Source organism: Blennius ocellaris, assembly GCF_963422515.1.
Source record: "Blennius ocellaris genome assembly, chromosome: 21".
NCBI classification, from domain to species: domain Eukaryota; kingdom Metazoa; phylum Chordata; class Actinopteri; order Blenniiformes; family Blenniidae; genus Blennius; species Blennius ocellaris.
The window spans coordinates 18,636,337-18,651,413 of record NC_137670.1 but is presented as its reverse complement, the minus strand read 5'-3'; the positions used below and the strand labels follow the sequence as shown (position 1 = coordinate 18,651,413).

The following is a 15,077-nucleotide window of genomic DNA, read 5'->3' as shown; positions in this document are numbered from 1 at the left end:
TGAGTCGGTCAAGGATATTTCTCCAGGCTGGATGCTCGTCACTGTGAAGGCTCGTACAGGGGCTCCTTGACTGATGGTCTCCTTTCTCAGTGTGCCACTGGTGAACCTCCACTGCATGAGTGAAATGACTGTGTGCCGAGAGTCCTTGCCTCGTCTTGCTCCGTGTGATTTCTTACCTCTTCGGGATGTCATTATAATACCGAAGATGAAGATCTGTTGTCAGCGGCGATAATGACGACCCCGGTCTCCCTCGCACCTCTCTCTCTCTCTCTCCCCCCCGCAGGTGAACGACAGCACCAATGTGGCCGGGTCCCCGGGCGAGCTGCTGTCCCGTCGCTGCGTCAGCCTGATGAAGACTGCCCTCCGGCCTGACATGTGGCCGCGTGCTGAACTCAAGCTGCAGTGGTTCGACAAGCTCCTCATGACCGTGGTAAGATGGCAGGAGCCTTCACTATCCTCCACTACGTTTAGTCTGCCTCATGGCATCAACACTCCCTGCGTTCACACTTGGAATGACTTTAGTTTGCTATTAAGAAATGTCAAAATGCAGGTATGTTTGGAGTTTGTTTGTTTGTTTGTTGTTATTTTTAGCTGTCTTGTCGTCAGATTTACTTGAAACAAAGCTCGTGCTTTTTGGGTTTTTTTTCATCCCAAACTGTGTGTTTTAAGCTGATTTTGACCCAGAAAGTGTTTACCCATGTGGCAGTTGATCAATTTATTCTGAAAATATGACACGTATTTAACGTCATTGAAAATCATTCAGCGACCAGCATAGAACATCACATTATTTAGTTATTGGACCAAAAAAAAAACTCCACAGTCAGCTGGATTCTCTCAAATTTTGTCATTCTCTTCATGCATTTTGAAAGTTTCCTTGAATGTCATGGTCGTCGAATGGGGACGGATGTTAGAATGCAGCAAACGGGGAAAAACACCTGCCCATTTGTTGACACTGCAAGGCGCCACACTGGGAGTCATGCCACAAGGGGACTTTTCTCCAGCGTCGAGGGGCCGTGTTCATGCAGCTTCCATTCCGATTCTGAATAAAAGTACTTTTTAAAATCCCCAATGCATGGAGGCAGTGAGCATTCAATTTAACCTGCAGCTCACTGGGGGAAAACCCTGTTTATTCCCTGCTTTGTTATTTTGGGGTCTGTTTTTGTATTTGGAAAAGTATTTATTTATGTTAGGATGTCGGATTATTTGAAGCTGCAAAGGCGCTTCAACAGGCAAAGAATTCTGAACGAAATTCCAAATATGCAGGCCTGCTGCGGTAAGCAGCAAACACTATAAAGTATAACAAGAGAAGTTTCTGCGCCTGAGCTCTTGGTGTTTGCTCGAACACCTCAGAGTCTTTTGTCTGTTATCGGTAATACATGAAGTGAAGCGCCAACCGCCATAATGACAAAATAATGACAGTGGGAAGATAACGGGAGTCTATCCGGGTTGGCCTGTGCCTTCTCATTCAACCCCCAACCCCTCTTCATCCCAAACTCCTCATCCTTGCCTTCTGTATCTCCCCTCGCCTTTCCCCTCGGTCTCTAAGCATTTCCAACTCTCATCTCTTCTGTTCTATCCGGGGCCTTATCGCAGCCCGTCTTCTCTCTCTTCCTCTATCTCCCACTCCCTCTTTTTTTTTTTTATCCTTTCCCCCTCCTGTTTTTCCCTCATCTCTCTGGTCTGATTCGCCGTTGCCGTTCAGACAAGGTTATCGCCGCGCGCCAGCAATTGTCACGTACTTCCGCCACTCTCTTTTGGGATCAGTGCATCGGCCGCGCCTTTCTCTCTGCCGGCTCACACAGACCAGCCCCTCCGCATCTCCACGGGCACGCTCTAATAAACAAGGCTTTTCTGTCGGTCTTATGCAGATGCACATGCACAGGCCGCCCTCCCCTGGGATCATGCTCTACCTGCCTCACTCCGGCTAATGAACAATGCTCCTAATCCGATTACCTTTTATCACCTCATTGTACTGGAGTGGCAGTGATTAAGAGTCGGGGGGGGGGGGGGGCGTGAGAGGGCAAATGAGGAGTGTGAAGACAGACCCGCAAAACATTGCACAGTCACACACATGCATGTATATGGCCTATCTGCACCGCTCCACAGACGAGTTCCCATTCTGCTAATACAGTGCCAGATCAATACCAGCCTAATATCTACCAGGAGCCTTATCACCGGAGTCACCTTGTTCATTAGGTGAGATTAGTGCCATGGATCTGCCCCCGATTATCCTCTTGGTCCTGCCATTGAAAACCCTGATTGCAATTTGGACAGAATTAGAACCCGACGTTGCAGATTGATTTTTAGTTTAGCAACCATCACAGTACCTTGTTTTTGTGAGAAAGGCCTCTGTGAATAGAATATGGATTTCTGAATTGTAGAATTTGTATTGAAAAAAATGAAAAAAAAAAACGGACTGGTCAATACATCACAAGATGAATTTGTCCTACAGGTAGTCTGCTGCTTTGTTTTTAATCTGCACACTACATGAACTTGCTAAAAGAAACTCAACTTTACTTTTTTTTTTTTTTTTTTTTTTTTATAATAGTGTCTGTGAAAGGAGGAAGTAGCTGTATGAACCTCACATGTTAAAAAGTATCCAGCAATGATGCAAAATCACACAATCAATACTCACTGTAAAAAAAATCTTGTCACATTAAGTTGCTCATCTTCTAATAAAAGGTTGATACTTGAGTCCTCCTCATGCCCGGGTCCTTGGGCCAGAAACTGAACCAGAGTTCCCCCTTCAGCAGCAGTTCTCTTGTGCTGACAGGCAAAGCTCTTCATGACAGTTGAGGTGAAATTGTCCCAAATAGACGTTCTCTATCAACCAGCCGCTGCCTCCAAGTTAATGCTTAACTGACACCCGAGAATGATCCGTCTGTTCCTCAAAGTGACCTTGAGTTCGTCTCATTGACTTCCCAGGAGCAGCCGGCACAAGCCAACATCTCCAACATCTGCACCGGCTTGGAGATCCTCTGCTTCCTGCTGCCGGTGCTGCAGTCGCCGGCCATCCTGGCCCACTTCAAGCCGCTGCAGCGGGGCATTGCAGCATGCATGACCTGCGGCAATACCAAAGTGCTGCGGGCCGTCCACTCCCTTCTCTCTCGCCTCATGAGCATCTTCCCCACTGAGCCCAGTAAGCTGCTGATGCCAAGTAGCTGTGCTTCTCTATTGAATGCAAGAAAGTGTTTCATGTCTTTATCCTCCTCTTGTGTTGATGGAGTGGTTGACGAAGTGTTTCCACCATTGCTCTTTTAAGTGAAGGGTTAGGGATTCATATCATTGATAGTGTTGAAAGACGACTGTTCTGTTCTTTGAAATCATTGCTTCAAGGCACATCGACTGTGGCGTCAAAGTATGAAGAACTGGAGTGTCTGTATGCTGCCGTGGGAAAAGTCATCTATGAAGGACTTACCAACTATGAAAAAGCCACAAGCAACACTAACCCGACACAGCTCTTTGGTAAGTACCCCCCCTCTTTAGATTCCACTTGTTTTTTGTGACTTTCACTTCTTTCTTTCTTTTTTTTGCTTATAACACCTGTAATCAAGGGGGAAAAAACCTTTCCACTCCTACTTTTTCCCAAATAAACCAAAGGGCTTCACTGTCCCTGTTAGCAGTTAAGCCCATGAGTGGGTGATTAAAATGCGAGCCGATCAGCCCCACTGCTCCGGCTAACATCTGGCCCGTTTAAACCGAGGCCACAGTCCAGCGGTTGTGGGAAAGATTGGCTCGGGAAGGATCGCTGCTTTAGTGGACAGTCCCTGCTCAAACATTACTGTTATCCATCCAGATGTCAGACAATTTATGGAAAAGCCTTACATTCAAGATTATGTTCAAGGGAGACAGTTATTTTATTTTATAATGCTTTTTCTTTTTTTTGTGGCTACGTGATATACAGATTTCTAAAAAATGGGGTGCTCAAGGTGAAAAATTACTTTTGGAGAGCAATGATGCGGTTTCACAGAACGCAATGCAGTTTTTCAGAGTTACATTTGTGGTCAATAAGAAGCGCCCGCTGCTTTTTCTGAGAGGTGGCATTGATGTGAGGTGAGGCGCTGACATCGTAACGTTTGCCTCCCCTCCAGGGAGCAGTAACAGAGAGGGGGCATTACTCATTCTTATTCCTGGCTGTGTGACACTGGGAAGGGAAAAAAAAATAAAGAAATCAGGCGGCATACAGACACACACTGTGTAAATGAACACAAGGTGACTGCTGGTGTATTTCTGCTCCCTGACCCCTGACAGGTTTGTTTGCGTGTCAGATTGCTGACCCTCATCCCGTCTCTCCTCTTCACTCGTCTTTACAGGAACGCTGATGATCCTGAAGTCAGCCTGCAGTTACAATGCCAGCTACATCGATCGCCTCATCTCCGTGTTCATGCGCTCACTGCAGAAGATGGTGCGAGAACACCTGGGGCCCCAGCCGGCCAATCCAGGCGTCACCGAAACCACCACAGGTACCAGCACCTGGGCAGGGAATCAGAGGACTCACCAACCCAAAATGTATTTTACAACACGACATGTTGTCATACATCGGCTTTTAAGGGATCTTTGCCTGGGAATTATTCTAACCACCACTTAAACGAACTACAAGAAAAACCTTTTGGGTTGGGCCTCATCATCATAGCTGTTTCAGTGTAGGGAAATACCAGGGAGTGTGTTGTGGAGAAAAGCTGAATCAGTCAGCACTGCAAGTTGTCCCAGGGACTCATGTTTCTGAAAGGGTTAAATGCACAGGGCCAGAGTCGTTCTCTTTTTCAGGAAAGTAAATTCCTTTTGCTTGTTATTCAGGGTCGCGTTAATCCGTTGCCTGAGTCGGAGCTCCATGTATGTCGGTGCTACAGGACTGATCAGACGTTGTAATGAAGGGTTTCCGCTGCGTTGTCAGTTGTGTGTTGTGGCGGGGGAAGATCCAGATGACAGTCAGAGCTTTGGAGCATTCGCAGAGAAAAACATACGAATTCTCACTTTGTGTTGTCTTCAGCTCTGTCAGTCTGTAGAAATATGGGCGTTTCATGACACAAAGCCTCCTGACAACTTACCATCCTGAGTTTATCGATATGGATAAAAAGCGGATTGCCGATTGCTCACGTTGTGATTGCGACATATTTTATAAAGATTTTCTGTTGTTTTCCCTCTCTGAGCTCGACGGGAGGTTTATACAAGTCCGGCAGTACATAATTCTTGTTGATTCTCCTCAGACAGCAGGTAATGGTTGTAAGATGCTATCGGTGCTTTAAATGGGTCCCACATGACTACTTGTGGAAACAAAGACATTTACCCGCCACCGCTCTGGTTGTTTGCTGCGTTTCGGCTCCCGTCACCACTGGAGTCCTTCTACTTGTTTGCTCAGTGACCAGTGAGCTGGTGATGCTGAGCCTCGACCTGGTGAAGACTCGCCTGTCTGTCATGAGCATGGAAATGAGGAAGAACTTCATCCAGGTCATCCTCACCTCCCTGATCGAGAAGTCGCCCGACCCCAAGATCCTGCGGGCCGTCGTCAAGATCGTGGAGGAGTGGGTGAAGAACAACTCTCCCATGGCTGCCAATCAGGTGAGGGGGAAGCTCTGCTGACGGTGTGAGAGTGTCGGCTGACACAGATACGTGTAGAAACAACGTGCAGGATGCAGAATATTGTTTGAGGTGTGAATTGAAGACTGAATCAGCAAAGTTTGAAAAGGTGGGAAAACATTTGGGGGAGAGAAAGAAAAAAAAACGGCAAGCAAAGCACATTTTCTAAATCCAACAATGTTCTATTAGTATAATACCCACAGAGGTGTATTTTATTTCAAGTCGTTAAAAGGAGAGCGTACAGTTGAAGTGGGCGGGGTGACAGGAATTATAGGAAGCTTTCTTCTCTCTTTTTGACAGTTTGCTTTTCATAATCGCTGCAGCTGACATTGATTTCCCTCTCAGATGCCGAACCTGCGTGAAAAGTCCATCTTGCTGGTGAAGATGATGACCTACATAGAGAAGCGCTTCCCCGATGAACTTGAGCTAAACGCCCAGTTCCTGGACCTCGTTAATTACGTCTACAGGTAATTACCTCCATTCATCACGTGGCCAAATGGCCATGCCGCCGATGCCGCGCCGCCCTTGCATCCATCTTAACGGGGATGGATGAAGGTCGGGAGGTTGAGGCATGGAGACACGTGGCAGGTTGGGTCAGGGAGCAATGGAAAATAAAGATGGAGAGGGGTGTACCGTTCATCTTTCAGATGTTGGCGAAGATGTCGAGAGATTACATAATTAAAGATGGGGATGATTAGAGTTGCGGCGCGGACGAGCTAATTATTAGTCATTGTACACAGACAAAAAGGTGGAGAGGAGGAGGCTGGCAGTAAAAGGAGGAGGTGGTTGGAGAGCCAGCAGGTAGTTATTGAGACCGATCACGTGCCAGGATGCGTCCACAGGGCTACAGTGGAATCCGCTCGGCTCATGACGCGGCAGTCAGAGGGGAGACGCCGTCGTTCTGCCTGCTATTCATCAAAACCCCGACTTCCATTCCCGTCCCATCTCTCCGTCACGCACGCGCACAATTTAATCAGATCATTGCGTCCACAACCCCACACCACCGGCTGCTCGTGCCAAAAGATTTCAGACGGGCGGCGTCGCCACCGTGGACAGTGAGTAATGATAATAGGATGATAAAGCAGCTGTGCCACAACGGTGCGATTAGTAGAACGGCACAAATACAAGCGTTGCACAGCTGTGGCAGCGGCGCTTCCCTCGCCCCCTTTTCACGTTCTGGTATGTGAGCGATTCACACCAAGTCTGTCCAGCGCAGGAGGGTCGTGTTGAAAGTTTGGCCTATATTCACCGTTTACCGGCTTCCGCTACAGGACTCAACCATTATTTGATGTTACTGATGTCCTCCCAAGACTTTTTCAAGTCAAATGTCGTGGTGCGTTGTTTTGATTGCTCACGGTGAATTTTGAATTCTATTTGCGTTCCATATTTGTCACTTAGTCTCACATCACTTAAATACCAGCCCAAATAGAGCTCTCAATACAAATTGCAGTGGCGGTATAATGTTTGGGACTGCGGAGCTACTAATCAAGTAGTTTATTTAAATTCCAAGCATTATTTTAAAGGTGATATATTCTCTATTGTGCTGTATACAGAATATTGCACCTTTTAGTCTAATGTGCGGCTGTATAGAAAAACAACAGCAGGAGCACTCGCCAGGTCATTTATCATTTCACTTCCTCGCCGACATCAGAGGACACAACGGAGGCAAGTTGCACAGGAGAACAGGAGATCTGGAGTACAGTACACGGATCTTGTACCTGATGCCGTTGTGTTATTTGCTTTGGCTCTGAGAAAGCAGACTTGTTGTGTAACGCAGCACTCTGGGGTGGCTTTATGCCACCTTTGTTTGACTCTGTGTAAAACAAATAATGTGCCACAGAGCAGAGCAGAGCGTGCTCCCAGCGCTCCTTGGCTGTGTTTGTGTGAGAATGTGACTTTTGTCAACATCAGATGCCTCTCAGGTGCTTAACAGTGAGTTATTACTGACTTTGCAATCGCCCGCTGTATTGTGGTGAAGACACTTCTTTGTCCGCTTTAGACGATTCATTGATCCTCTCTTAGCCTACCTTGATTTGACATTTTCTTAACTCCTGTAGTCGGGGGTTCGAGGCCTCGGGGATCCGCAGTAGCATTTCAACCTGCTCCTCTTGCCTCGTGGCCTCTCCTGCCACTGATGACATTTTGTGTTTTGCCCGCCTGTTGTCTGACTCTAATGGCCAGTAGCCAACATCTGTCTCTCAAATATTTTGTCCATGATATAATTCAGGGATGAGAGCCTTTCAGGAAGTGACATCACGTCCAAACTGGAGCCAGCTTTCCTCTCTGGGCTCCGCTGCACTCAACCACTGATCAGAGCCAAGTTTTTCGAGGTGTTTGATGGCTCCATGAAGCGGCGCGTCTACGAGAGGCTCCTCTACATCTGCTGTTCTCAGAACTGGGAGGCCATGGGCAGCCACTTCTGGATCAAGCAGTGCATCGAGGTAAAGGGCTCTGCCTCTCCAAGCCTTTGTCGACCTGCCTCCCAGAAAATGTATCGTTGACATGCAGATAAAAGTGCTCGTTTTGTTCAGAAATATTTGGCCTCGGCCGGACTTGTCGTGCGTGTTTCCCGTCTAAGTCGCCGTGTTGCGTTTTGCACCTGTGTCTGATAGCTGCTGCTGGCCGTGTGCGAGCGAAACACCATCATCGGCACCAGCTGCCAGGGATCCATGCTGCCGTCGATCACCAACGTCATCAACCTGGCCGACAGCCACGATCGGGCCGCCTTCGCAATGGCAACGCATGTCAAGCAGGAGCCACGCGAGCGGGAAAACAGCGAGACCAAGGAGGAGGTGGAGCATCCAAAGCCAATGCACACACACAATGCTCGAAATGCATCTTGCATAAATTAGGACATTATCCCTTAAGAAGTGCGTTCCATGCTGAGGATCTGAGGCGAGATTAAAGCCCTGCTTCTCGGCTTGCACTCTTTGTCTTCAAAATGAGCCTCGTGTTTTCATCTTCTGCCCATTACCAACAGGCTGTTGATTTTTAATGTCATGAAAAGGCTTTTCAAAGCAGCACATTGTCTGAAGTGAAGATTAAATGTCAAAGCTGTTCTTGAAGATGATAGTTTCCTTCTCTCTTGTTTCATCCGCCGGCAGGATGTGGAGATTGACATCGAGTTGGCACCGGGTGACCAGACTGCGATTCCCAAGACGAAAGAGCAGGCCGAGAGAGACACCGGCAACCAGCTGCACATGCTCACCAACCGTCACGACAAGTTTCTGGACTCTTTGCGGGAGGTCAAGGTGAGGTTGGTCCACCAGTGTCCAAGTTTCCTGTTTGGATTTGAGAATTTATTGTCCTGCCAAGATTTAAATACCATGACAAGTTAACCATTTATTTATTTTCATTATAGGGACTTTAGGGACTCATATTTGAATTATTAGAAACTAGCTAATTGCCATATCAGCTGTCAAGTCAAAAGGTGCTTTGCTGAGTCAGCACTCGGTTTCTTCAATCGTTCTGTGCTTGGTGTTCAGACGGGGGCTCTTCTGAACGCCCTGGTCCAGCTCTGTCACATCTCCACTCCGCTGGCTGAAAGGTCCTGGGTTCAACTCTTCCCTCGCCTCTGGAAGATTCTCTCCGACAGGCAGCAGCATGTGAGTGTCATTTACTCCAGTCCGTTGGTGTTGCGTCCAACGCATACATGCATACATAGGCGTGTGATTTATGGGCGTGATAAAGTAAACTGATCTTGTACGGTCATGTTTAATGCATAAGCTTTTATCTGGTTCTCCATGATTGTTTAAATCATCAGGAACAATTGACACATCCAGTGTTGTTATATTTTCAACATGACATATTTCTCTTGTGACTACTTTGTTTTCCTTTTTCCAAAATCCAGATTCTATTCTTTATTAAAAAGATCCACTGTGACGGTGACACACACTTATTTACATAATTTTTGATGGTGCACATCATCTTCACCTTCATTCACCTCATCTTTTTCCGCTTTATCATAAGCAAAGCAAGTGGCATCTCGAGCCGTCTCCTATTTTGATGCAATATGTGTAATTTGTGTTTAATGGGGACTGATTCATTTATGCTAAATATGGAAACGAGAAAGCAGCGAGAGGGAAGCCGTAATTAGTTTAATGAACCAGTTGCATATAGAGTATTTCAGACTCGATTTAAAGCAATTGATATTTAAAACATCTGAAAGATGCAGACACTATTAAGATTCATAATAGTGGAGTCTCCAACATGAAGGGACTCGTGTCACAAATCTGTCAAATGTATTTATTTTGATGCCTCATGTCTTATCTCTGCATTTCATGCCACCATTACACCAATTTATTGAGAAAATGAAGCAATTACTGCTACTCAGGCTTTATATCTTTGGGTTGACTTTTACATGCGAATGATGGAAAAGCATATTTTACTTAGGAAGGGATTTGATGGAATATTGGCGTTCTCCACCACCAGCCTAATTGAAGTGACCATCATAGCATAAATTACTCCGTTCTGTCAATGTAGAATGAAAATTATATTCATTACTAACGCCTGGGTGTGTGTCAGTCATGATTTTCGGGGCGCCAACCCTGCGATCGCGCTCTTCTGTTCAAATACGGTCAGCGGAGGATGATTGTAGACGAGTCAAGAGCTTCAGTTCTGCACATTTCTCACAGATTTCACATTGACTTTTAACTGAAGTACAATTGGTGAAAAGACTGTGAGGACTTGAATAGGTAGAGGACGTGAAGACTCAGCCGTCAGAGCTGAATGGTAGCGTTACCGTTGCATTATTCATGTTTTTCATTTCTGACTATTATATAGATATGGATCTGCTGAATCACAACAAGGCACATGTTGCTGATGTTTTGCGTGGTTTCCTCGGGAAGGCTGCGCACTTTGTCATTTGTCCCTTCTCAGTTATCTTACTTTTTATCCTCCACCTCTTTTCCTTCTTCTTAACAGCTTTTTTTTACTGGAAAATAGCATCGCGTTGCATCCTGTATATGGGACTGAATGCCTTTATCAATAAGCTGCATCAGTGATCTGAAGTAGAAATAGCTAGTAGATATTCTCATCTCAAATTTATTTATTTATTTTTAAGGCTTTGTCTGGAGAAATGAGTCCTTTCCTGTGCAGCGGCAGCCACCAGGCCCAGAGAGACTGCCAGCCCAGTGCCCTGAACTGCTTTGTGGAAGCCATGTCCCAATGTGTGCCTCCTATTCCCATCCGACCCTGCGTGCTGAAGTACTTGGGCAAGACACACAACCTCTGGCTGCGCTCCACCCTGATGCTCGAACAGCAGGCCTTCGAAAAGGGTCTGAGTCTGCACAGTAAACCCAAGCAGAGCACCGAGTTCTATGAACAAGAGAGCATCACACCACCTCAACAGGTAATGATCGCTTTTATTAAAACTGCCCCCCAAAAAAATCTCACGCTCTTCTCGACACTGGAGGCATGTTTTTGTCGCACGTGCTGCAGCGGGACATTCATGAGGACATTTTCTGAAATATTTTTAAAAGGTTTTTGAGTTTGTCAAATTTCTCTTGTCTGCACAGGAGATTCTGGACTCCCTTGCAGAGCTTTACTCTCTGCTTCAAGAGGAGGACATGTGGGCGGGATTGTGGCAGAAGAGGTGCAAGTTCCCCGATACGGCGACGGCCATTGCCTATGAGCAGCACGGCTTCTTTGAACAGGTACAAATAAGAGAGGGCTTTAGTTGGACTTGCTAGTCCCTTTTGCATTTATACCGCTTCTATATGCAAACTACAAAAAGCCTTTCATCCCAAAGAACCTTCTCTGAAAGGGAGTGATGTTTGTGTCCAGGCTCAGGAAAGCTATGAGAAAGCAATGGAGAAGGCCAGGAAAGAGCACGAGAGGAGCAACGTCTCCTCGGCCATTTTCCCAGAGTACCAGCTTTGGGAGGACCACTGGATACGGTAAGGCCCCTCCTAGCACACTATAGTTTACTCAAACTAACTGTGGGAACTTCTGTATATGCTGCAGAATTACACTTTTTTTTAATTGATGAAACTTCCCTCGTCACATTTCCTCTGTACAGCTAAGAGTATTACAACAAAGTTCACTTTCTCTGTCTTGCATATAATTGAAATGTTTTGCTGCACTTTAGGATGACGAAAGTCCCTCCGGGATTCATCGAAATTTGCTTAGATTTTTGTATATTTTACAATGTGTATTCTTATAAAATAAAGGTATAATTGAACTCCCCCCCCCCCAAAAAAACCAAAACAAAACAACCACACTGTACTGTGAAGCAAGCTTCTGAAAAGTCATGTTTATGGATGAAAGCATGTTGACGGCAGCTGCGGCACATTTGAAAATACAATCTGTTTCCTCTCCTGTACCTTCACCTCCAGCTGTTCCAAAGAATTAAACCAGTGGGAGCCGCTGACTGAGTACGGCCAGTCCAAAGGCCACTCCAACCCGTATTTGGTGCTCGAGTGCGCTTGGAGGGTTTCCAATTGGGCTGCAATGAAAGAGGCTCTGGAACAGGTGAGGACTGCACAAGCAACACGTATTGAAAAACACACCTGTCTGGGAACCTCGGCGCACATTTTCTCACTCGGTCCCAAGTTTGGCAATAACAGTTGAGCAGAAAGTTGAAACTACAAGCCAAAGTTTCTGGATTTAGCGGAGCCTGCAGGCTTTAACCCACTGAAGCAGAGAGACTCCAATGATTTACTTGTTTGTTTTTTTCCCCCCACTTTATTCCCAGTGCTGTATATTAAGGCGAGGCCCCGTGTTGGTACCTTCATATTGGTGCCGTCCAGCCCCTTCATAACCCCACATAGTCCCCCCCCCCCCCCCCCCCCCCCCGGGAACATGAGGGAGGCAGCAAGAAGCTGTGGAAATGCAGCTCAGCTGTTTCGTCTGTGGATTTATTAGCCTCATGTTTCCTAAAACAAAGTGCAGATGTGTGGCCAGTGTGTGATAGTACCTGGCGTATAACAAATACCCCTGCTTTGCTCTTTCAAGGAGACTTGGAACCAATCCATTGAGCTGCTCTGTCCTGAGGTGACATCTAATTAAATCGTCTGGCCGGCCACACCAGCGCCACTCTATCCTCTCCTTCCTTCCTTCCTTCCTTCCTTCCTTCCTTCTCTCTCTCTGTCCCCTGCGCTCTCATTTCTATTTCTTTCATTTGGTATTTTCACAGCCTTTGCAGCCATTACTCAGTCTGCTTTCTGGTGCTACTGGCCTCTCTGCTTTCCACTTCCCCATCTCTTCATCCCTCACTCCGCCGCTCTGGCTGTAACAGTTAATATTTACGACAGCCACGTGCATGAATAATTACCCCGGCATCTGCTGAAGGGTGATTTGTTTTATCGTGGCAGAGAGGAGCAAGGCGTCGAGTTGCCTCCTGCCCACTGCTCACCAGCTCAGAGCGAACTCCAAATGTCCCCGCTTTCAATTAAAGGCCGGCTCTTGATAAGGGCGGCCCTGTCTCGGGGATATTCATCAAGTGTCACCCCCGATAAGTGCGCTCTGACCGATCACTGTAATTTTCCCCAGCATCGTTAGAGCGCACACACACACACACACACACACACACACACCTCCTCCTCGCCCTCTTGCTCTTTTCACACTGTCCTTGGCCTTCTCACTATTTGTTTTACTTTTAAACACAGCAAGCCCCAGGTGTGACGTCGGCCGCTCCCCGCGGCTATTATTTGTTTACTGTTGACGCACTCAGCATTTTAATCAATAGCGGGGCCTTTTCCACTTGTCCGCCTCCGTGTCAGGCTCGTCAGGTTTATTAGTCATTAGTAGAAAAGTCCTGCTGAAACCATTCAAAGAGCAGCTCGCAGACGGCAACGTAGTGTGTCTGTGTTTGTATTAAAATTATGCAAGAAAAATGTCATCGGCCCTTTTCCCCTCAGATGTTTTTCATTTAATTAAACTCTGCCACACTCGCCCTGCACTGCCAGGAGTGTGCGCTTCAATGCTCGACATCATGGGGACAAACAACAGCCCGCCTCTATAAACTCCTGTCAGTTTCTGAGGTATATGCCACCGTTTGGAAATTCAATCAAATGCTCTGTTTAGCTGCTTTCAGTCGATGGTGAGCTCCGCCCTCACCATCGATCTGTGTGTGTTCCCATGTATTCCTGCTTTGTCCCGAGGAGCGTTGGAAGACGGTGAAAATGACGTTGGCTGATTTTGCATTCCGTGGCGTTTTGTTGCCCACGTAGATTGTGCAGGATAGATTGTTTCTTAACATAAAAAGCCTTTTCTAATTTCAAGCTGAAACTAGTTCAATTTAGGTAAACCTCGAACAGAGTGGATTCTGTAGGACCAGACAGGACAAATAGTCTCCCGGGATTGTCACAAACGGAGAGAAGAGTGTTGAGTGATTTCACGAGACTCCTTGTGCGTGGCTCCTATTGGTCATTTATCAATTAATCCATCCCGAGTAGTCCTGGATGACCGCAAACAGACAAGATCGATACGATTTAGTCCAGGAACCCTGTAGAAGTCCTGAAATATCGACACTTCGTGGTGTGGCCAGGATTGCTCCGGACCAATAACTCCAAATCTCTGACATCGCAAACGGAGCAGATCAGGACAGAATTCTTGTCCAAGACCAACAACAACACTCCGTCCCAGTCCACTCTGTTGGCAGCAGGCTGTAGTTCGCTTAGCAGACTTTCAGTGGAACCTACGTAAAACGGCTCTGCATTCAACGCGAAGAGTTAAAAGAAACAGCCATGTCGTCGGTGACAGACACAGTTGTTGCCCAAATTCCTGTTTTAAACCCATCTCGGCCAAATTTGCGGCGACTCTGTTTGCTTCCGATCTGAAAACGAATCTAAGAACGCGTCTCATTTTGCCGTGGCGTTCTGGATCCTTGGCTTTTAAATCCCGCAAACTTTTCCAGGTGGAGCGGAGCTGTCCTAAGGAGATGGCATGGAAGGTGAACATGCACCGGGGCTACCTGGCCATCTGCCACCCGGAGGAGCAGCAGCTCAACTTCATCGAGCGTCTGGTGGAGATGGCCTCCAGCCTGGCCATCCGCGAGTGGAGAAGGCTGCCTCACATCGTCTCCCACGTGCACACGCCGCTGCTGCAGGTCAGTATTACCAAACGCCGGCTTTGTTTTGGACGCAGTAATCGGAACGCCGGGACCAGTCGCAAAGGTTGGTGCGATAAGCACTTAAAGAGACGCATGGCAGGAGATCGCCAGTCGCCCCGAGGCAACGTGCTGTTGAGTAACGCTGATAATGGCTGCTGTCGCAGTCTCTCACTCCATTTTGTAAAATTGAGACAGATGATTAAAAAAAAAAAAAAAAAAAATCAAAAAGCCTTTCAGCCTTCTTTGATTCCACCACAAGAGATTACAATAGACAGGGCAAAGATGAAAACAGAATGGAATAAGAAGCCACGCTAAGGCGATAAAAATTGGAAAAGGTGCCGAGCGAACAGACTGGGGGACATGGAGTAGAACAGAGAGAGAGAGAGAGAGGGGGAGAAGAGGAAAGAAAGACTTAGTTTAGAATGGCTGTAATTACTTCCCTGCCATC

The 15,077-nt window shown here is 46.8% G+C and overlaps 1 protein-coding gene across 4 annotated transcripts in view; it reads left to right on the top strand.

Moving 5' to 3' along the window:
* The window catches only part of trrap (transformation/transcription domain-associated protein), an 84,124-nt gene that overhangs the window by 39,075 nt on the left and 29,972 nt on the right, over window positions 1-15,077 (top strand). For all 4 annotated transcript variants that reach the window (XM_080517825.1, XM_080517823.1, XM_080517822.1 and 1 more), the window contains 15 exons: window positions 284-430; window positions 2,926-3,139; window positions 3,337-3,465; window positions 4,314-4,463; window positions 5,360-5,559; window positions 5,923-6,044; window positions 7,805-8,018; window positions 8,190-8,369; window positions 8,682-8,828; window positions 9,063-9,182; window positions 10,640-10,927; window positions 11,094-11,231; window positions 11,362-11,474; window positions 11,913-12,048; window positions 14,435-14,626. In XM_080517825.1, coding sequence (XP_080373951.1) covers window positions 284-430; window positions 2,926-3,139; window positions 3,337-3,465; window positions 4,314-4,463; window positions 5,360-5,559; window positions 5,923-6,044; window positions 7,805-8,018; window positions 8,190-8,369; window positions 8,682-8,828; window positions 9,063-9,182; window positions 10,640-10,927; window positions 11,094-11,231; window positions 11,362-11,474; window positions 11,913-12,048; window positions 14,435-14,626 — 2,490 coding nt within the window. The remainder of the gene's footprint in view (window positions 1-283; window positions 431-2,925; window positions 3,140-3,336; window positions 3,466-4,313; window positions 4,464-5,359; window positions 5,560-5,922; window positions 6,045-7,804; window positions 8,019-8,189; window positions 8,370-8,681; window positions 8,829-9,062; window positions 9,183-10,639; window positions 10,928-11,093; window positions 11,232-11,361; window positions 11,475-11,912; window positions 12,049-14,434; window positions 14,627-15,077) is intronic.